At 29.4% G+C, this 22,950-nt stretch overlaps 1 protein-coding gene across 2 annotated transcripts in view; it reads left to right on the top strand.

Moving 5' to 3' along the window:
* Positions 1-22,950, top strand: part of tweek (transmembrane protein KIAA1109 homolog tweek) — a 94,590-nt gene that overhangs the window by 1,637 nt on the left and 70,003 nt on the right. The window contains exons 4-30 of one of the 2 annotated variants that reach the window (XM_067050070.1): positions 693-836; positions 923-1,044; positions 1,891-2,037; positions 2,123-2,246; positions 3,876-3,964; positions 4,050-4,148; positions 4,221-4,328; positions 5,512-5,649; positions 6,273-6,579; positions 6,652-6,749; positions 8,420-8,583; positions 9,718-9,907; positions 10,400-10,519; positions 11,412-11,621; positions 12,416-12,613; positions 13,111-13,230; positions 13,332-13,580; positions 13,984-14,138; positions 14,217-14,336; positions 14,440-14,619; positions 14,864-15,020; positions 15,126-15,304; positions 18,340-18,613; positions 21,774-21,964; positions 22,096-22,222; positions 22,310-22,405; positions 22,519-22,698. In XM_067050070.1, the coding sequence (XP_066906171.1) occupies positions 693-836; positions 923-1,044; positions 1,891-2,037; positions 2,123-2,246; positions 3,876-3,964; positions 4,050-4,148; positions 4,221-4,328; positions 5,512-5,649; positions 6,273-6,579; positions 6,652-6,749; positions 8,420-8,583; positions 9,718-9,907; positions 10,400-10,519; positions 11,412-11,621; positions 12,416-12,613; positions 13,111-13,230; positions 13,332-13,580; positions 13,984-14,138; positions 14,217-14,336; positions 14,440-14,619; positions 14,864-15,020; positions 15,126-15,304; positions 18,340-18,613; positions 21,774-21,964; positions 22,096-22,222; positions 22,310-22,405; positions 22,519-22,698 (4,286 nt within the window). Of the gene's footprint in view, positions 1-692; positions 837-922; positions 1,045-1,890; positions 2,038-2,122; positions 2,247-3,875; positions 3,965-4,049; positions 4,149-4,220; positions 4,329-5,511; positions 5,650-6,272; positions 6,580-6,651; positions 6,750-8,419; positions 8,584-9,717; positions 9,908-10,399; positions 10,520-11,411; positions 11,622-12,415; positions 12,614-13,110; positions 13,231-13,331; positions 13,581-13,983; positions 14,139-14,216; positions 14,337-14,439; positions 14,620-14,863; positions 15,021-15,125; positions 15,305-18,336; positions 18,614-21,773; positions 21,965-22,095; positions 22,223-22,309; positions 22,406-22,518; positions 22,699-22,950 lie in introns of both variants that reach the window. The other variant, XM_024359413.2, reaches the window with a different exon arrangement.

Here is a 22,950-nt window from a genome sequence, read left to right as displayed (position 1 = left end):
ATATTTGTAGTTACTGTAATAATCACCCCATGATAGACCTTATTAATTATTGAAGTGATGTATTGTAAATTTTTTACAACTACTTTTCGGGAAGGCATTATGTTAGCGTCAATTGAATAGAATTTTTTTCCAGTTCATATATTCAGACTTTTGGCCCTGAAATGATTTTTAGTGTTAATGTTTGTGTGAAAACTGTTTTATAGAGATTTTTTTTTTAATAAAAGTGAAAATTCTTATAAAAAATTTTAATTAAGAACATGAGTTTTCTATTATGAAAAAGAGAAGAAAAAAAGAATGTTAAACAATAACTTTATTTTTTTAATTAATTGTTTAGTTTAATTGTTCATGTTAACTTTACTTATTTTATTGTTAATATATTAATAGTTGTTATTATTTGTTAATATAGAAATGTGATTTTATACATAGTATGGAATTATATTGTAATGATCCAAATAAATGATAAAATTGCTATTTTAACTAGTAATAGTTTATGACAAAAATTATTGAATATTTTTGAAGTAACAATGCTGTTATCTTTTTTGTTTAATTGGTTCGATTTGCATATTGAGAATTCTCAATATGTAACTATACCTATGCCACTGTGACATTAAACATTCTGTCAAATATTGTGAATTATTAATAAAATTTATTTTATTTATACACTTAATTTTTTTTCTAAAATTTTGTTTCAGATTTATCTCATTCAGATACTAGGTTGTCTGTTATGTTAAATGGTTTTGAATTGCATGTCTATAATCGATCCGAAATATATAATCATTTAGAAAGTGTATTTGGGTTGGACTCTTGTATTTTTTCTCAAAATGAAAAACAAGATGGTAAATATTTTTAACATTATATGTTTAAAGTATCGTATCTTATTTTAATTTATTTATAGTCCATAAATGTAATTTAAATGTTTCAGTTAATAGAATAATAGGTGAGAAATTAGATCTTGCCAAAAAACAGAGACCACAACCTGGAGCCGGTTCATTAGGACAGAGTTGGAGAGATCTCATTCCCGTTATTAAATTTGATTTATCTTCAGTGAGTATATTAGTTCTTAATAAAATTTCATTATCACAAGGCTAGCTTTTAAACTCTTAATAAAATCTTCAGAGATGATATTCATTATCATAAACTGACTCGTGTAGATTGCATTTGAAATATGATTCTTTAGTTTTTCATCGTGATCACATATCTTAAAAATAAGCTATAGTTAGTTCTCAATGATAATTATAAATTTAAAAAAATGTAATACAACTTGAGAAGCATCATGAAGTACTGTTCTGAATATAGTGATGATAATTTATTGATTAAATTAAATTTAAATAAGCAACAATAATGACTTCCTTTAGTCTTTTTTTTTTTTTTTTTAATTTTGACAATAATTAAGTTTTTGTTTTAAAATTAACAAGATTTTGGTTTGTTAAGTATTTATTTTTCAAAAATGAAATTATGAATCTATCTTCAGGATTTTTCTTTAAAATTTTGAAAATGTACTTATCAAAATAACAGTTCTAATAACTTTTACATTGTATTATTACTCATCTTGATATTAGTAGTTATTATAATTACCAAATTATAAAAAATAATTTATTATAATTACCAACAAGGTATTATAATGTTTTGAGCTCTTTTAAAAAAGTCTTTAAGATTTTATTTTTCAATTTCTTTATATATACACAAGCAATCAAAAGTTGTATCTAAATGGTATGGACCAAATAATTTACTTTTTTGGAAGGAGTTTTACCTAAACAAACATTTATTTACTAATTTTTATGAAATAAAATATATAATTTTTAGTTTCTTAATATTAAAAAATAACATAATTACTATCTCTAGCATATTGAACCTTATTCAATTATTTATTGTAACCTGTTTCTTGTCTAGGCCCGTGTTGTTTTTGGAAATAGACTTGTTCCTACAACTCTTTCTATTCAAGTAGAAGAAGCTCATGTAACTTATTCAACGAAACCTGCTGCTTCGAGATTAGATCATTTCATGCATTTTGCTAAGTGTAAAGCCGAAAATTTTAAGGTACCCCATACATATAGATTCCTAAAGTCAAATTTGTCTTATTTTGTAAATTGTAAATTAATCTTTATTAAATGTGTGTTATTAGGTAATTTTAGCCCCCAGTCCGAAGTATACTGGAATGGCAGATGATCCTCCAAGATATATGGGTGAAGGATTTGTTGTGCTCTCTTCAAACAATGTTGATCTCTATTATTATATGGATGAACCAGGTAACTATTATTTCTTAACTTATCATTCACTTGGTAACTATAGATAAATAGGTATCATTCAAACATATACCTATAAAAAATGAAGTATATATTATGTTTCATATTTATTTATTTTTTATATAATGCTCACTCTTGGAAGATGGGTCTTTATCTCTTGAGCAGTATTAATTAAATTAGTCATTAATTAAATTGAATATAGTTGATCTTCTATATTAGTTACTATATTCCATTGTTCAGGAAATGTATTGAGTCTAAATATTTTCCACTATATGAAGTACCTCTATACTTTAGCTCTATACTTTACCTCTATATAAGCACTGTATAACAATGAAGTGCTGAATTTATTACTATTTACATATAAAACACCCTAAGCCAATGCAGGTCGCTTGTAATCACTGTTTGTTAACAGATTAGATCTGTGGTTCTCAAACTTGTTTCTTTGGCAATTCACTTATTCATGGAACCCCTATCTTTATTATTATTTCTTTATTTTTATATATGAACTGAAAAACATTGGAAATCATTGATATATAAATAAGAAAAGCATAGAATTATAAAAATATTAACTTTTCATGATTAAGGAGTATTCCATAAAAGTCGATATATATAATGATTGCAATGAAATGATCCAGATAGATGGCTTGCCATAAAATATTGTTATATTATATATGAATCTGGGTGGGTGATACATGTCGTGGTGTGTGGTTGGCTATCATCTCTTCATTATGTTTTCCTAGAAAGGTTGATGTCCAAGACCTGCCTAAGTCATTCTTCCTATCATTGAAGTGTATTCTTCCCAGCCTGAAGTACCTTTCTCTTCCAGCTTGATCTGTCTTCCTGTGTCCCTTCTCTCTGCCAAATCTCACTTGGTTGACAGGGGGTGTCATCTCTCAGTTCCTGCTTCCTCACTGACTACTTGAAGCTCCACCCCTTCAGAATAATTTATTAAAAGAGCCCTACAAGTGGTGGGAATAGTCCATAATTATCATCCTCTGATCTTGCTTGCTGACCCCTTTTCGAGCTGATACCTGGTCTAATGGATTTTGACCCTGAAACATCTTGTATCCATTATACCCCTGCTAAATTCCTTTTGCGTTGACAAGTGTCAACTGCAACTTTCCAGGAATCAGGTACCAATGCAGATGATCCGACAAAGACATTTATAATATGAGGTTCAATACATAGAACTATGCCAAAATTCTAATACAAATTTATTCTATCTTAAGAGCATTTTGAAAAAAAAAAAAAAAGTATATATCGGTAATTCTGGACTTATGACCTTCTAAAATAAATTATTTGATTGTATTAATTGTTTATTTTATTTTAATTTAACTTTTATATTAATTTAATTTTCTAAAATGTAATATCTTTGTGGATGGTGCTCATGTGGCATCTTAAGCAGCTTAAGAAGAATCGCCTTACTAGATCATAATATATTTATCTACTTATTTATCTGCCTTGATGAATATTTTATATTTATGCCATGTTTGATACATATTAGTGCCACCTGATTCTGAATGTTGAGGTCTCTGTAAGAATTTTGATTCATAAGTGTAATTTAAGCTTGTTTATTAAATGGACTATTCAATTTTTTCTAAACCCAGTCCTTACCTGTTGATATTTTTATAGGAATAGTTCCCGCGGAGCCGCTGATGCTTGAGCTTGCTAATGGAGACATAGTTGAATCTGCTCCACCTATCTGGGGAATGGATGTCAAGGTATATTTTAATGACTATTTTGGTTGTCATTATAATTATTTATATATTTTTTTTCCACTGAATAATTTAATACCTTCAATTTCAGTGTGGCAAAGGGACTGACTTCAGTTATGGTCCTTGGGCAGACAGACAAAGAGAACATCTTTTTAAATTCTTTTTTCCTCAAGATTACCAACCTTTGGAGGTAAGTAAACAAAATTGTTTTTGTCTATTTATGTCATGAAAGTATTAAATAAAATGTATTTTATTTTTTTAGATGACTAAAGCTCCATTGCCTGGGGAAAAGCGGCAGGTTCAGTCATTCGATATTAGGTTAAGCACATTATACGATGCAACGATTGATATTTTATTTTCTAAAAACAAGGTAAATGGTTGTAATGATCCAAAAAAAACAAATTAAGGTATATTTGTATTTAATAATTAAGCCTGTGAACCATTGAAATCTTCTCTTTGTTGTATTTTAGTTCATATAATTCTGAAATATTTATACATTTAATTGGTAGAAGCAGAATTTCTAGGATTCTTTTTCGTTGCTAGATACAGTATGATTATATTCTCAACATTTTTCAGATGCTTCACCTTTTTGACTTATTTTATTAATTTTTTCTATTATTATTCTTAAGAAAAATTTGTTTCTTTACTGAATATTATACTAATCATTGCCTTTTTATTTTTCTTTAACTAGTGAGCTTCCACAATTTAAATGTTTTTTTTTATTTAACATCCCAACGACACCAGCTGTATCCAGAAATGGAACAAATTCTTCATCTTTGTATTATCACTAACATATGCTCTAGCCACTTGGCTGCACCAACCAAATCCTTTCAATTGTTGAAGAACCTATTAATTTTTTTTCATTAAGATTTATGAAGAAGTATTTGTTCTTTCTTATGGCATCTTTTAATCTCCAGAAAAACTTTATGAATGAGTATTGAGAAATTATTCTCAAACCAGTTTAGATATGAGTATTTATAATCAATAATAAAAACATTTTTTGAGTAAAAATCAAGCAATTGTTCAAATCATTTAATACTTTAGGTACATCTTTTGAATACAATAATTTTCTGGGTTTTTTTCGATTTAGATATTTTTTATTAAAGGAAATAACTACTTGAATGCTCTGTGCACTCAGTGCTCATATACTTTTTACTCAATATTTTTAAGTAAATTGTATTTCAATACATACAGAATTTATTTAAAAAACACTCATACTTCTGTAGATATTGGATTAAGTATTTCCGGTTTTGATGAAAAAGAATAAGGAGGTAAAAAATTTCAATAGTCTTAACATCAAGTTATGGAACTAGGTTTTGTATTTTGTGTCTTTAATTTTGATTAAGATTAATGCCTTGACATATTGCCAATTTTTGTATAGGTTTTATTTGCATAATTGGATTAATTTACAACAATTAATTCATTTCTATTATTTATTTTTCATTTTGTTCTTTTCGTAAAAATAATCTTTAACTGTTTTTTTTTTTGTTTTGTTTTTTTTAAGTTCATTCAAATTTTCTTATTTTATATACACCACATTTATTAATTTTCAGGAAACGAATGCTGTTCATGTGAATATAGGACCAGGATCTTATTTAGAAGTCACTATGCCATGGGTTGTCGGACCTGATGGGTATACCTCTAAAGTTACTGGACAGCTCTTACATTTAGAAGCTTCTACTAGTTTACAAGTAATCATTTTTTATGTTTAATCTTGAAAATGATGAGGTTTATGTTGTTAGGCTAAAGTTTTCTTTGTGGTTGGCTCACATTTTATTATATTAATGCCAGAGTATGTATTATTAAAATATATGTAGGTGATTATACTTTTCCTTCCCTCATTCATTGCTCTTGTCTTAAAATAGAATTTAACACTTTCACTCCCAGTCAGACAAGATGTCCCAGTAGGCGCTTCAAATCATCTGTAGGATAAAGTAACTGTGGAAAATGAGATTGCTTCGCACATTTAAATATTAAAAAAAAAAAAGTTATACTCTATTCTAAATATGTCATGCTAGAAAACATTGAAAGTAATCTGTATAGCTCTCTAACTTGTTTTAGACAAATGATGAACATACTTCATTTCAGGCCAATGGGGAAAAAGAGAGATATTATTCTAGTCTTCATTATTCCTCAAATTTCTACTTTATCTAATATGCTGAATATGCTGTTCTCTACTTGCTAGAAACATATCATATAATTGTATTTATATCACTTACTAGAAAATCAGCTATTATGCTCTCAAAGTTTCTTATTAATGATATTTCACATCTCCCTGGATTTCAGTATCAATATATAATTTGTTTTCTTTCAGTATCGTAGTTTAGTTGAAAGTGAAACTTTGGAATACACAGTTAAATCAAAATTTCCTTCAAAATGGAATGCACATCAGGATTGGGTATTGAATTTGACGGGATGCAAAGCTACAGTTTGGTTTATTTACGCTCACAAGGAATTTTTCCAAGCAATGATGAACGACTGGGCTTCGAAAGCTCGACCAGATCTGCTACATTTCGTACCCTATACATGGAGGATAAATCTGCTCATGAAAGAATTTGAATTTATTATGCCAGCTAACGAATATAACTGGATTGATTGTTCATCACAGAGCCATGAAAATAGTGAGTCTTGTTTATGTTCCCCATGTGTTATTATCATATGAATGTTTAATTAATTTGTTTGTTTTATTTTAGTGTACATAGCGATTTGCGGGGAGGTGTTTGATTTTTCTTTTGATCTGCCTTTCACGGATTTTCTTCCTCCAAATATACCTCTAAAATTTTGGATTCAGGTATTAGCAATGTATTTTAATTTATTTGAAATGAAATAATTTCTAATACCTAAAAAAATGGTTGTTTAATAACTCTAAAACTATACATATCCTGGAATATTCTAGCCCTTCATTTGACAGGTAATGAAATTCTCTAAAATGCAAAACTAAAATTATATAAATCGAGCCGGTATTAGCAAAGATTTTTACTTTTGATCCAGGTGTATTTCATAAATATTCTGTTCACATGTGTGCTTGCAAAAGGGTTGTCTTGATCTTAACACATAAAAGAACAGATCCTACTTACTGCGTATTGATGACTGAATCTCAAAAATGGCATTGCCTATGAAGCTGAAATTATCAATTGAGGTGTTCCTTAGATTAGATTAGTTTACATTTTTATTCAGGGTGATCAACATCTTGGTTATTACGTCCTTTTTACTTTATTTATCTTCTTGTCTTTGACATTAGATAGATGAATCCAACAGTTGCATAGATGTTTTCTCTTAACACTGGTCGATATTGGATATTTTATTATATAGTTAAGTTTCTTTCTGAAATTTTATGATTTTGTCTATGGATTCTGCTGAGTCTTTAAGGGCCAATTCTCTTGTTCGAGGAATTTTATTATTTTCGAAGGCTTGAAAAAATGATGAGCATTCTTCAATTATATACTTTATGGATAACGGGGACTGACAGGTTTGACATATAGGTTAGTCCTCTTTTGTGAATAAGTGGGCGTGTGTTAAATTTGGATATTCTCCTATTCTCACTCGTGCAACAATCCCTTCTCTTCTGTTTCCCCTTATGGCACTTGTCCACTTTTGTGTATTTTTTTTTTGCATTTCTTAGCTTATTAGTGAGTGGTGGTATGGTTCCTCAGCACACATTGAATCCCAACTTTTTCGGACTCTGTTCCTTAAAAATGCTTTAAGTCTTTCAACTCTTAAATTTGGAGTGGTGGAATGTTCTGAGTAAAATTCTGGCTAAGTGGTTTAATAGAATTATTCCTAGAACCAAAAAAAAAAAGTTCACTCATTTCAAATTTATATATATTTTGTAATATTCTGTCCTATATTTACAATCTAAATTATTTGTATCATACTTCCTCTATCATCTTCCTTGAAGTAGAATTAATGGAAATTTATAAATAAAAGGGTTATTTCATTTAGTTAAGAGAGATTTCCCTGAATCAAATTCCATTTCCTAATCCTGAAGAAGAAGTTGCACTTCTCATGAGATTTTTATGCTTATCTTTATTTGTTATTATTATTCACACTGGAAAAGTAAATGATATCCCCTCATTACACAATTACTGTTGGAATATCAATTTATCAAAAAGTACATAATTGTGTTTACTTGCATAAAGAATTAATGAATTTCATTAAATGCTGCTTAGTTGTAGAAAATAAAATGTAGTCTCTTAAATTATTAATTACGAAACAAATTCAGACAAAAAAAGTTTAGTGTTTTCTGATAAATAACACAAAATAAAACCCAATTTAGTTAAATAATTCTGTTCAGTAAGTTGAACATAACATATTTCAAAATAAAAGGTATGAGATGTTGATGAAATTAACCAATGATAAGTGGAAAAATTAATGATTTTATTTATAAATGCTCATTTTCACTATTTTATTTTTTAATATAAAACTGTTTACAAAATCATTATATTTGTATTATTTAATCAGGGTGAGAGTATGGATTTGTCAGTGTATCTCCCTGAAGTTAATACTTCACGACTGATACTGCTTTCGCTTGACAAAAATGCTAAATTAATTGGTAGGGATGGCAATACTATGCCTCCTAGATCTACAGAAACTAACAAAAAGTGGAGGAATATTTGTAAGAGAAAGTAAGTTTAATATTTATTAAAATAAACAAATTAAAGAAATTTTATAAGTATCTTACTTATATTCTTAGTTTTATTTATTGTGTATATATCACATTTATAATATATATTCTCTGTTATGTGAAATCAGTAATTGACTTTATATTTAATTATAAGCTGTAAAGTTTTATTCCTTTAAGCGATTAAGTTGTATCCTATTGATATTAATTACTGACTTAATTGATTATGTTAATCCCATAGGACAGTAATCATTAACTGCTTAAAGCTGACTAATAGGATAGACATCTACAATCAAAAAGCTAATTAAAGGCTGCTATTTGATACTATGAATGGGTTACCAATTGTTAAAATAATTAACTAAGCCCTTTGAAAAAATATTAGAGATAATTAATGGGCCTTTATCATTTTCCTAAATTTATCTAGTGTGTTGATTACAAAATTGTTGCTATGACACCATAAAATATTTGAATTTAACAGCTGGAGATGAAGTACTCAGTTTCTAGATGTACTGGACAGGTTTTGGTTTACAAAAAAATGCTAATAAAAAAAATAAAAAGAGGCTCAAGTCATAAGTCATTATATCAATGTACAACTGAATTATCTTTAATATCAGATATGTCTTTTCCTCATTGAAATAGTTTGACCGAGCTTTAATACTGAATTTTCAAAATAGCTTCCACCTTTAATTTTGTGTGTTTTAAAGAATTAATAATCTCTCATTGTTAGCAGTAATAACAATGAATGAATATAAATTTTGAAAGATATTTTCCCAGTTGAAAAAAAAAATCTAGAAATAAGAATAGTAATAATATAGTATAACATACTGTTGGAAATCCCAATATTTTATAAAACTGAATATCTAACCTATGAAGTCATAGAAGGGAATAGACTGTGTTGATGCTAAAATAAACTGAATTTTTACTAATCTTTTCGTGTTTCAATGGTTCTACCTAAACTACAAATAGAAATAAAGTAAGAGGAAGTAGCTATTTTGCAACAACTAAAGATTAATTTTTACTCAAAGTAGGGTAGTTGGTTAAAGTAGTTGGATAGATACATAGATTTTTATATTATAGTTTATATTATTATTTTAATGAAACATATTTTAATTTTAGTGATATGAAAATTTATTTTCAGGGAAGGATGGTTAGACTGCTGGTCAGTTCCCATTGTTGCGCTTTCAATTAATTATATTTATCATCCTATGCCTTTATTTGGGCCTTCTCCTCAGGCCGATATTACAACTCCTGAAAAAGAAGAAATTCTACTTTCTCCTATGAGAATTCCTCATACTAGAAAAAGACCATTGATAAGGAATTGGAAACAGGTATTTATACTTGTTCGATGATACATATAGAATACTGATGGCCTTGAATAAAAACCTTGTATCTCAAAAAACAAAACTTTAATTTATATTAACTTAAAGCTTAAATATTATGGCTACTAAGAAATATACAAGGTTTGATTTTAACTTCTGGAAACTAATGAATTTAAATATATATTTAATGAATAGATTAAAATAAGGTTCTTATATATTCCACAATATTACATTGTATTAGAAACTAATCTAATTTATATTCTTCATTTAAATACCTTTACATCTCGGTTCCGGTTCATATCAGCATTCCATTTAAGTTAAAGGATCACTTCAAGGAACATTTGTAATTAACAAAGTGTATTTGTAAACAAAGCTTTCTAGTGAGTTTTTCTTATTGTTTGTGTTTAATTAGCCCTTATTGATTTCTAATAGGATATTAATTACAAGAATCAGTTAAACCATTATTGAAGCAGTTGAAACACTTTTATTTTCTTTGAATAGGATGGGCCTAAATTTGACCCAACAACTCTTCCACCTGACAAAGTCAGTCTTGAACTGGAAATAGGACCATCTGTGATGTTGATATATGGTACATGGATTAAAGGATTTGTCAATTTGAAGGTAAGTTGTTTTGAAAAGCTAAATCATAATGTAATGGTTTATGAAATAATTACTATATTCTTTAAAGTTTAAATAATCCTTTTATTAATCACAGTTATAAATAAAATTTTAGACTAATTTTAAATTTTTTTTTGGACTTTGGAAAGGGCTCTAACATGGATAGATATATTGAAAACCTGCATATCAAAAATTTGACCTGATTACAATACTCTCCTTAACTAGGTGGTAAGGAAAGTAAAAGTATCAGTACAATGCTTCTCATCCAATTTCAATTTTTTTTTTTTTTTTAAACAGAATTTTGTTACCTTTAAGATAAGTATAAGCATTGTTTAACATCAAATATATATTTTTTTAATTATGCGCAAATGAAAGCTAATTTTGTTCCTGTTTTTTCTCAAAAAATTATGTTATATACAAAAACTTAAGGGCTTTAAGTAAAAGATCTTAAAGATGTTTCTTCAAAATTATTAGAACCATTTTGGCACTAAAGGTTAGAGAAAGACACATTTTTGCCTATTACTTAGCAGCTAGTGTACATAGTCTGTCCAATTTGGTACACAAGCATTGGCTACTAAAATCCTACAAAACAAAAAAAAAAAAAAACAATTAAATCTATCCATTCCTTCAAGAGATAATCGTGCCACGGACAGTCTCATGTCCCAAAATGCTTTTTTAGGGGGGCTTTTAAACGGATAGCTCTATTGAAAGCTGCGCATTAAAAATTCGATCCAATTATAATGCTCTCTAGCTGGTCTGGTAAAGATTGTGAAAATTTATATTTTTATCTATGTAATGTAATTCTAATAAATTAGTCTTGTGTATTTATTTAAAATCCTTATGATAATTTCTCTATTTTTCTTTAATTTTAACAGTATGGTTTTGTTTTATATAGGAAAATATCTTTGGTGACGATCAGAATTTCACAGATATGAATGAAGCTCCTCTGTTTCAAATTACTCCAAAAAGCTCGAATCCCATCCCAGAAACACCGAATTCGGTCACCGATGATTCTGTTAAAGAAGAATTTGATCCGAGGATTTATCGCCCTCTTGAAGTTACAGTTTCAATTACAATGCATGATATTCAAGCTCATTTGATGAAGGTAAGTGATAGTGAGCTAAGCAAAGTAATTTAGAGGTAATAGCTCCATAGTTCCTCCAGGTTCTATCCTCTAAATTACTGTATTTAAATAAAATTCTTACAATTGTTACACATACAAAAATAACTACTTGGTGTATCAATTTTAAATTTATTTGAGTATTAATGATTTAAAACTTAAAAAGGTGTAGCTAAGTGACTAGGGATTGGAAGTAGTAAAGCAAAGATTACAAGTTTACAAGGTTACAAGTTTAAGTAGTATATTCTTGTACTTATTTGACACACAATGTTGAAACTCTGAATGTTCCAGTCTATAAACATGCGCTTGGACTCCATGTTATATTGCATCCAGCAATATGGACTTTCTGCAATTCATGATTCAGATTTTTTTATTAACAACTCTTATAAAGTTATATAGGAGATAAGATATCTCTTATAAAGGAGAGAGATAGGATTCTTGTTTTCTTGTTTGTGTTCAATATTCTGAGCCATAGGTTAATACAATTCTAATTAGTATCTTATAGACTTCTAGCTTTTTTGATCTGGAGATTAGCTTATTTTTCAAATGTTTATGCGTTCAAAATAGATTTATAATCAGTCTATAAAAAATTTTAAAAATCATTTATTTTACAAAATAAATGAATGCTTCTTGTCATATTCCACATTCCTGGTTGGAATTCCTATAAGCATTAAATTCAATAGACAGAAACTTAATCTTTGGGTTGATAAATAATTTATTCTATTTGATAAATATTTATTGTATCAGTCAAAACAAAATAATTAAATTTTTAATTTTAGGAGTGTACAGAAAAGGATCCGCCTTGTCCAATTATTCTGCTCGAAAGATTCGGATTCGAAATGAAGAAAGGATATAAAGAAACACAGCTACAACTTCTCCTTTCACCAGCTATTCTGTTAAGTAGCGATAAGTTGGCTAATCGGCCTTCGAAAGAAAAACATCTCAATCAAGGTCATCTCATGCTCTCAGGATTTCAAGTAAGCCTTTTTGGATTTTTAGTATATATTATTTTATAATTTATAATTTATATTACATAATTAAAAATGCTATTTAATGTATGTTGACTTTTTTTATATTATAACAAACTACACGACAGTAAACAAGTTATAATTATGCAGATCCTCATGACTCTGGAAAACTATTATTACCACAGATGCAGGGTTAGAACTAACCATCTTCTATGACTCAATGTTCAATAGCTATACTTGATCTTTATAAATTATACTTAGAAACTGTTTTGATGTTAAATGTTTGTTTATCATTATCATACTTGTCCAGGAGACTCTCAAAGGCATATTTTAGTTTTTATTTTATGAAAATTTTTCAGTCCTTTATTGAAATTAATTTAGTTATAATTTTGCTTCTGTAATTAATTTGGCATATTAATATTAAATTTATATATTGTTGGAGGATTATTACCATTGCCTCATGGATACACCATAACACAAATGATTTTTACAACTTTTTTTTTCAGTTGCGTGGTCAGGCCATGTTCAGCGATGAAGGAAGAAGTTATGATCAGGAAACTATTGAATATGCTTGGTTATTGGAACTCCAGCTTGGGAAACTCAGTGGAAAAATGTCAACTGCTCAGGTAATAATGCAAATGTTTTGAATGTTTCCTATAAGTTAGTTAATTAATTTAAAACATTTATTTTTTACTAATTGTATTATTATACATTTTTGTATATATAGCTTTATAATGTGATGAGTAGCCTTGAATGCTTGTTGCTCCTAACATTAGACAGTGAAAATAGACTATTACCTCCCCGTGCGCCGCCGCCTTGCCATCATGGTTTAATTCCAGTTGATTGTCCAGAGAGTGACCCTTCTGGAGTTTACAGATGTCCTCCTCCTGATCAGATCAAATATCGGCTCGTTAGGGTGGCCATTGACTCGGTGGATTTGTTCCTTGTCGAGTTAGGAACTGCCATTAACTTAGTGGTAAGTTTGGTGATTTATTTAATTTGAAAGCAAATTATTTTACTTTATATTTCAGCTTGGTATGGAATAAGGATATTCTCATCATGGATGGCTTTTATTCTAAAATAATAAGTTATTACTTGTTTTATTTTCAATTAAAAAAAAAACACTAAAAATTATTACACAAAAGTTTATTATTTGAATTAATAATTTTATTATATTAGTAAATAACACAAATAATTAACAGCAAACAACTTTCTTAAGCATTTTGGATGCAAAGTCCAGTACAGAAACTATCTGTTTCCATAATATTGCTACAATTAAGATCTTCATTACCAATTTAATTGTCTAGAATAAACACCAAGAATGTTCCAGAAGAGTATTCCTTTTTACTTCATCTACTAACTTATGAATGCTTTTATAGGCTGCTCCTATAAGGTTTTCAACTTGTAACCTTCATGGAAATCAAGTTAAATCTGGTATGACCGGTGTGATTCCTTCAGTTAAAGTTAGGCAGGTAATAGTCACTAACCATCTGTCTGCGACAAATACAACAGGCAGTGGACGTTCCCAACATAAGTAAGTTCATTTTGATGACATTTATTGGCAAATGTCAAATATGCGATGGTCAAATCTAAAAGGTTATTTTTCTTTCAGATCAAGTAATGAACCAGACATATGGCTTGAAGTTGGTTCTATTTCTTTGGGACCTTTAATCATTGAAGCAGCAGTCTCACTTTCAAATACAGATCATAACCTCCATCTTGTCCAGCATAGGTCATTGTTCAATTCATTAATATTTTTATTGTGTTATGAATTATTTTATAGCTCAATTATTCATAAAAATTTATATTTATAAATTGTGTTTATTTTATTCAAGGTTCTTAAAAACTCATGATGAACGCTCAAGAAGATTGTGGTTGCTTTGGCCTGGTGAAAAATCTGCCAAATGTGGTTGTATTGGTGGTTGTAGTTTTTTTGGTAGCAATGCAAATGGTCCTAGATTTTTTAGACCTAGTAGACAAGACGCTGTTGATGGTATTAATATTGCTGCATTTAGGTATGTTTTGATTTATTAAAACTTTTTTTATTTTTGGTAAAGTAAAATTTCATATTAGGAGTTGGATAAATTGATTCTCTCTCTCCAATTTTGAAAGTCAATTCATTAATATAGTTTGTGATATTTTACATTAATTAATTCAATCAATGTTAAGAATTATTATGAATTGATGGATTAATATTTTTTATCAGAATAAAGATTTATTTAATGTAACTATTTATGTTTCTTTTTTTTTTTTTTTCAGAGTCAATGAACCTGGTAAAGACCCAGGATTTGGACAAAGTATACTACACGAATCTCACCTAATTTTTCATACACCTCCTTACAATTCGCATGATGTTAATATCCATGAGTCAGTTGGAATGGCTACAGATCCAGTTCTTCGCCCTACTGGTCTTAAGGTAGCTTTTTGGAATCACTTACTTTGTTTTATTGAGTAGTTATATGGTGATTCAATAATTATTAAGTAGTATGAACTATTCTCATTTCTCCTTATTATTTTTTAGATGAATCATATAACTCAGGAAGTCGTCGATGGCCCCCATAATGAGACAAGAGTTGAAAGATCCAGGTCAGTCACAGATCATCATAGGGAAAGGAGGAAAGTAGAAACTCCAAGCCCTGTAGCAAGTATCAAATCTAGTCAGCCTAGGAGGTTCTCTTATACCTCAACAACGCCTAATAGGTAAATTTATAGTTTAGGCCTGTAGGCTGTCTATTATTAGGTTAGTTACAGCTTTTTGATAAGTTGGGAATTTACAGAACACTCGTATCTTACATGCTCACTCATCATAATCATAATCAGCAGTCTATACAGGTTTATTAGCTACTTTTCAAAAAATGTAACTGTTACATTAACCATGTAAGGCTCACCTGGCCAATCTGGTATTAAATAAAAAAATAGTTACTTTTCAATATATTTTGATGTCTTTTATTAGGGACCGAAATTATCATTAATGGTTTTCAATTGATTTCACAATAATAGTTACTACCTAATTTTTTTAAACTGAAGTAAAATTTGTAAAAGAAAAGATTTTTAAAAAAAGTATTGAACTGCAGTTATATAAAAATGTCTCCTTAATTTTTTGAAAACATATAAAAAGATTTTGGGGTGAATTGCTCATCGCCCCACCTTGGTGTAAGCTGTGCAATAGTTGCAGTTATGACAGCATTTGTTGTTGTAGTAGTACTGTCACACTTGGTCCTGCATGATATTTGATAGTGCATGTAGTGGTGGTGAAGCTACTGTCACGATAAAGCCTGTTTCCGATACAGATACACTTCACAGCCATAGCAGTAATTGATACTGCAACTGCCATGGAGTAAATTGTATGAAAGTTACCATTATAACATTTACTGTTGAGGCAGTACATTGTCATCAGGTTTAATGTGGTAATAGTCAGTATATGTCACAGCAGGAAAATTACTGTCATGTTAAGGTCCATTCATTACATCAAAATTTTTATATTTCATTTTTTTTTTAATCTATAACTTCTATATTTTATTCTAGTTATAATAAAAATTGTTAAAAAGTGATTAATTTTTTTTAAATGGTATAAAATAAAGCTTATTTTGAAAACAAAATTATGAGGAAAAAATCTAAACATTTCTATTTAAGTTTTTTTTTTCAGGTAAAAATTAAAAAATAATTGTCTAAAACATTTCTTCAAAACTTGTATTTTAAGAAAGTAAACATTAATTTGTGATAGAAACTCTTTTGAAATAAAAATTTATAGTTACTCTCAATCCCTGATATTAATCTGTTCTATCATAACCAGTTTTTTTGTTTGTGTCATTCACATATAGTTTCATTGTTCCATAATTTTATTTTTTTTCAATTTTCATATTAAGATCTCCATAAGATATTAAGTACATGTCAACATTTTTTAAACAAAGAGTACATCCTTACCAATTATCGAATCCACGATCCTTCATGAACCATAATTGCACTGGTTTATTTTTCTTAACTAGAGTCACCAATTTGAATTTCTTCGTATAGGATTTTACTGGAAGTAGATTTTATGTCAGACAGAACATCTGTCTGTTAGTTACCTGAAGCTCTAATAATGGAGAAATTTATAATGATAGTAAAGTAAATCTATAACAGTGTAGATCAAATCTTCCAATCTCTGCTTTACTAAAAAGTATTTATTGTTCATATTTCTACTAAAAACGATCCTTAACTGCTGTCACCCAACAAGTACTAACATTCGATTTTTTTCCCTAACTCTGGTTGTATTCATTATCGACATATTAAAATATGTATTGAATAACAGTCAAGCAATCCTTATTGATTCATGATTGTGTCATGTTTAGTGTGTTCTAAATCAGTTACAATGATGAATAAAGGAAATTTATAAAGATGCACAATATTATATCTTTCTGCTAAATAATAAAGTTGTTGGAACCCAATCTCTTGTCAGCTGGCAAAATGCACCTCCAAATCTTACCATACATTTTACTTGGATGTATGAAATTTAAAAAATCAAAATAATTTCTTTGAGGGAGCATAGCTTATGGCATGTTTCATGAAATTCATTGTGGTTGGCTACCACAACAAACTTTACCTCACCCCTTTTGAGAAACTTATGCAAATTATTTCACTGTAGTGTATTGTTTTTTATAATATTGATAATATTTAATTTATAAATTACTTTCATTATTTAGGTCCAATAACATGAGATAGAAGCCTTAGGAGACCGATCTTTTATTTTCTGAATTTTTAGATTCTACATATCTTGAAACCCAAAAATTTGAGAGGGGGGAGATAAAAAAATTTTCTTGGCCAATTATTGAAAATAAGAAACCAAGCAGTGTGAAATTTATCTTATTTCCATGCTCTGAAATGTTAAAAACGTTAGAAATTGTTCGAACAATTCTAGTAATAATATAATAATAAAATATTTTTTCCATGGAAATAATCCAAAACAGGACTTGTATTTCAGACAATATAAACAGTGAACAATGAATGAATATTTTTAAAAGTGATAAAAAACAAAATAAATAATAGAAAAAAAAACATTAGAACTTTTTTTCACAGCTGATTTGTCTGTTTTGACCAATGAAATGTAGTAAAAAGAGATTTTGGGGGTTATTCTACCGTGTACATCAACATAACATCTTGAAAATTTCCACATTTTTTTCTGTAAGAACAATACTGGAAGAATAGTTAAACATATAAACTGTTTAAATAAAAATTGAGAATGTCATGTATTAGTCAGAATACATCGCCCTGTGAAGGGTTTAACTAAAAACATCTAACTTACTACTTAAATGCATGACTGTACATTGAATGCCGTAACCTCAATGCTCCATTTATTAGGGAGAGATTTAGGTTATAAGATTTTAAATTTTGAGAAAATATTACAGAATGAGCCATTAGAAAGCATAGATAGCCTTTACAAATCAGTAGCTTTTTAATTTAGTTTTCAAATTTAATGTGCTTAGTTTTATTCAATTTATTCTTCTTTTTCTTATAGATATTTTGTAACATTTAGTTGGGTTTAAAAATATTTCTGTAGTTATAAAATCAATCATTGAAATTATGAAAACCACAATCTGTTATCTTTTTAAACTATTTTAATTCTGTACAAGGTTTAAAATAAGTTAAACCTTGAAGTTTTTTTATGGTGTAGTTCCTTTGATTTGTTAATATATGGCTATTTTATTTTTATAAATGCTTGGTCTTATTGTAAATATGACTTTTATTTTAATCAGTAGAAGTTCTAATGGACCTACACGTGATGTGCCTTATTCTCGCCTCCTTGATGCTAGCCCTACTAGCCTCTTTCCACCAAAAATAGAAGCTGATAGCGTGTCCATGAGGCTAAGTACCGGCTCTGCTGATAAGACTAGAAGTATATTAAGTGTTCCTCAAGAGTCAACAGAAAGCCAACCTAAATCCAGCATTTCTGATTCTAAACTGGCTGTTGACTACTTCAACTCAACGGTGCAACAATATAATGCACTTGTTAATAGTGCTATTGCCCATCAGGTAAATAATAAAAATAACTTATTATGATAATACTTTTTCAATGAATATCTTCTTTTCCTCTCTTAAATAAAAGTAGGGAAAATAGTTGAGATTGAACTGCTGATTTTTATAGTAAAACTTTTCAGTTGCTGGAAATATGAGGGTGGTTTGAAAAGTTCTCGGAATGTGGTGGGACTGCTTTTATTTTTCAACATGGTCTCCCTGTAGACTAATGCATTTGGTCCAGCGGTGTTCCAATGCCTTGATCCCATTTCGAAAATGAGATTCTTCCAGGCCTGCAAAATACCTCTCCAATTCGGCTGTCAATTCTTCAGTTTTAGGAAATCCTCGTCCACCTTGGAAAATTTTTAGCTTGGGGAAGAGATGGAAGTCTGATGATGCCAAATCAGGTGAATAAAGTGGATGTGGCAACAATTTGTGCCTCAGTTCATGAAGTTTTTGACTGCTGTTTTGTCTGTGGGGTGTAGTAGTAGATCCAAGTTTCATCTGTAGTCACAAACCGGCGCAAAAAATCTTGTTGCTTGTGCTGAAAATGGGCCACATTTTGTTTTCAGTGGACATTTCCAATCTAGTGCGTTTATGGTCTCATGCTACGGCACCCATCTTGCAGATAATTTTTTCATTCCCAATTCTTCGGTTAAAATGTGATAAACCCCTTTCAGATGACATCCCTATAGCTTCAGCAATCTCACGCACTTTCAGTCGACAATCCTCCATGACCTTTGTATGCACTTTTGCGATAAATTCTGGGGTTGCAGCACTTTTTGGCTGTCCACTACGCAGATCATCATCTAAGCCCTCCTGACCAAATTTAAACTCACTGGTCCTCTTGGCTACAGAGTCCCTCAGTGTGTTCTGAAAGTCGGCATGAATTTCCTTTGCTTTCATACCTTTCTTTACAAAGTGCTTAATCAATGCTCAAATCTCAGTTTTTGCCATTGTCACAAATCACTATGCATAAAACAACAACTAAGAGTCATCACTACTACTCATGCCACGTGTTCACTCACAAAGGATGTGTGATTATTGCGCAGGAACCACGTTGCTCTAGCGGTGATTCCGAGAACTTTTCAAACCACCCTCGTAAGTTTCAGTTCACTAATAAACAAAGTTCCGATTTAATCCGCAACTTCTGATTTTAAAACTATCAAATCTGTCTGATTTAGATTGTCTAAAATGTTAGCTGTTAAAATTAACAAAAAAAATTTTTTTTTTGTATTTTCTTTTATTATAACCTCTCCTCATTAATTATTAATTCAAATCACTATTACTGTCAAACATTAATCATTTTTGAAATTCTCAATCCTTCAAACAAATTTAAATATTTGTTTTTGATTGTGTCTGTTTAATGTATATATATTCAGGCTAGACTATGTGTATATTATTATATATCATCTTATGGATTATTCCCAAAATTGATATTGAAAATAAAGGCAAAGATTATTCTTCATTTATTACTTCCTTTGTAGGTTTTTGTTTCAAAATTTAGAAAATCAACATAAATAATAAAATTCAAAATGAATCACTTTTTATTTTTATATTAAAACATCAATATTGAAAAATTAAACAAATGCTTTTTTTTCGATCTAATTCATTTTTACATTATAAAATAAATATGGGGCATTCTTTGTTGAATTTAACATTCCTCCCTGCTCCCTTTGTTTCTAATATCTGATATCAGCTTCAACCTATAAATATGATAACCTTTTTTTTTACTTAATTTTGGAAATAGATTTTTCAAAGAATGTCAATTCTATAATCTGTAGGTTATGAATTTAGTGATTTATATTTAAGTTAAAAAATTATTTATTTTAATATATATTTTTTTTATCATTATTTTCTTTATATATCCTTTGTTCATTAATTTATAGCATTTTTCATCTTTAAATTATGTTGGCATTTACTTTTCTTTTTTTATTCAATAATTCAAATTCTTTTTCTTACTTGGAGTACACCATTTCAAAGAGACCCCAAGAGCAAATAGGTTTATATACGATAAATAAATACTTAGAGGCTCTGAATGGTCCAATGCACTGAAATTGAATATAAATTATGCACTACGTGGAGTCCTAGGTGTCAGCGGACAGGATAGAGAAGTTGGGTCCCTCTGTCGCAAATGCAACAGAGAGCCTGAGACTCCAGCACATGTGCTGGGGAAATGCCCCAGCAACTCCCTTCTCATAACATGCTGACATCATAGAGTGAAGTACAAGTTAATGAAGCTCCTAAAAGAAAGAGATTTTGCCTGCTTCGACGAGGTCTACTGTGTCGTTATGGATGGATCCACAAGATAGGCGGATATTGTTGCTTTCCCTAAGAAGGGGAAGTCACCAATCATTCTGGATCCCATCGTTAGATATGAAAATAATGACCTTGACCAGGCAAATAAAGTAGATAGGGAAAAGGAGGAAATCTACGATAAATGCATCCCTTTCCTTAAGGAGAAGTTCTGTGAGGGCTTCGGAGAACGAGACTTCAACGTGAGAGGCCTCTGGTTTGGAGCCCATGGAACGATACCCAGCACAACTAGGAGCTTCATGGAGGAACTCGGGGTCGATGTCCAGGAGGTGGCTAGGATAACAGTAAATATAATACTCGACTGGGACCCTGGAAATCATCCACCACCACATTTATGGAAATTATTGAGTAGTCCAGATGAAGGATGACATGCATACATTGCATATCTTATTCGTTATTTTATTTCTTACTTTATTGTTTTGAATATATTTTTAATATTTATTCTATATTAATTTTAACATAGTTTGTGATTTTTTTTTTTTTTTAATTTAAATTTCTTACTTAAATATCTTTCATATATTTTCTCATATCTCAATCACTATTCTATTAAAGACACATTGGGTTGAAGCCAAAATATGAAAGGTAAAAAGAAAAAAAGAGAGAAAGGGGAAAGGATAAAAAAGGAGGGGGGGAAAAATCATGAAAAAGGGAGAAAAAAATCATGTTTTAATGTTAAATATTCCTAATGATTATAATTATTGTATACTTGCCTAGGCTTATTAATAGTAAGGTTAGAAATAGTGTCTGATTAGACTAAAATAAGTATGGTGTGTGACTAGCAGTCCAATGAAGTTGGGCAACACAACTTTGTATTTTAATAAAGTTTTAAAAAAAAATAATATCCAATTATTTTATTTGATAGTGTGAAGTTGACCCTTCAGAATCTGACCATTCTCTTCAGGAGCAGCTGGTCCAAAGAACTATTTCCATGTGCAGTGAAAATCAGTCTGAAGGTTTTTTTTCAGCAGAAGAAGAATTGAGCCAAGGAGGTGTTGCTTCTATCAATAGTCGTCCTGGTTCGTTGAGACACTCCATTACTAGAGCAGACGGAAAGTAAGTCCAAGTAAAATACTGGTTATGTTATAAGATAATTAATTATTTTTATTTACAAGAAAGTTATCTTATTATCTTAATTAAACTTACTTATTAATTGGTGATGTAGAAAAAATGTAATATGTTTTTAGGAAGAGATATGGAAGTGATATGAGTATTATTGGAGGTATCACAGCTCCTGGGAATTCTCAAGTTTCTAGACTATGTTCTCATCGCAGTGATCATGAAATCCATACTCCACAACACCGTGCTGATCAGGTAAAAAATATAGATTTAATTTTTGATTATTTTTAAATATTTGTTTTTTAATTTACATTTAATGGTTGATTGTTTTTTATTATCCAGTTACAGACAAATGTAGAACAGGACAGTAATAATCTTGTAACACCTCAATTCAGACATGGAGCCATTAGTCCTAAGTCTACCAACTCTGAACAACAGGTGACTTTTACCATGATTTGATTTTTAAATAAATTAATTTATTATTAAATACCATTTTAATTTTCTCAATAGATGATTTCAGCCTAGTACTAAGTCTAATATTTTTGATGCAGGATCCCTTAAACGGTGCTCTATTGGATTCTTCTGATTCACATTCTATTTCTAGTACATCATTTATTTCTGCTGTTTCATCACAGGAAGATTTAACAATGGTGAATCTTCATATGCAAGTAAATAGGCCGATTGTGGAATCTCCTCTTTTAATGTCAAGTTATGTGAGCCATCTATCTCAGGTATAATAAGATAATAAGTATTAGTTGTATAGAACAGAAACAAGTTTATTTTGGGTACTAAGTCCTTTAGTAATAACAAAAGTGTATGTACACACAAAAAAAAAAGATTTTTTTCTGGCCAAATGTCTAATTTCAATTTTAAAAACATCAACTATGTCCATAAATGAGAAACAAAATGGAGAATTATATACTCTCTACAAAAATAAATAAATAAAATTATTTGTATTTAATTTTTTTTTTTTATTTATAAAA

This window comes from Halyomorpha halys, unplaced genomic scaffold (genome assembly GCF_000696795.3).
Source record: "Halyomorpha halys isolate HHAL.00 unplaced genomic scaffold, Hhal_1.1 Scaffold100.1, whole genome shotgun sequence".
NCBI classification, from domain to species: domain Eukaryota; kingdom Metazoa; phylum Arthropoda; class Insecta; order Hemiptera; family Pentatomidae; genus Halyomorpha; species Halyomorpha halys.
The sequence above is the reverse complement of the archived record's forward strand: the minus strand, read 5'-3'. Positions and strand labels throughout refer to the sequence as shown.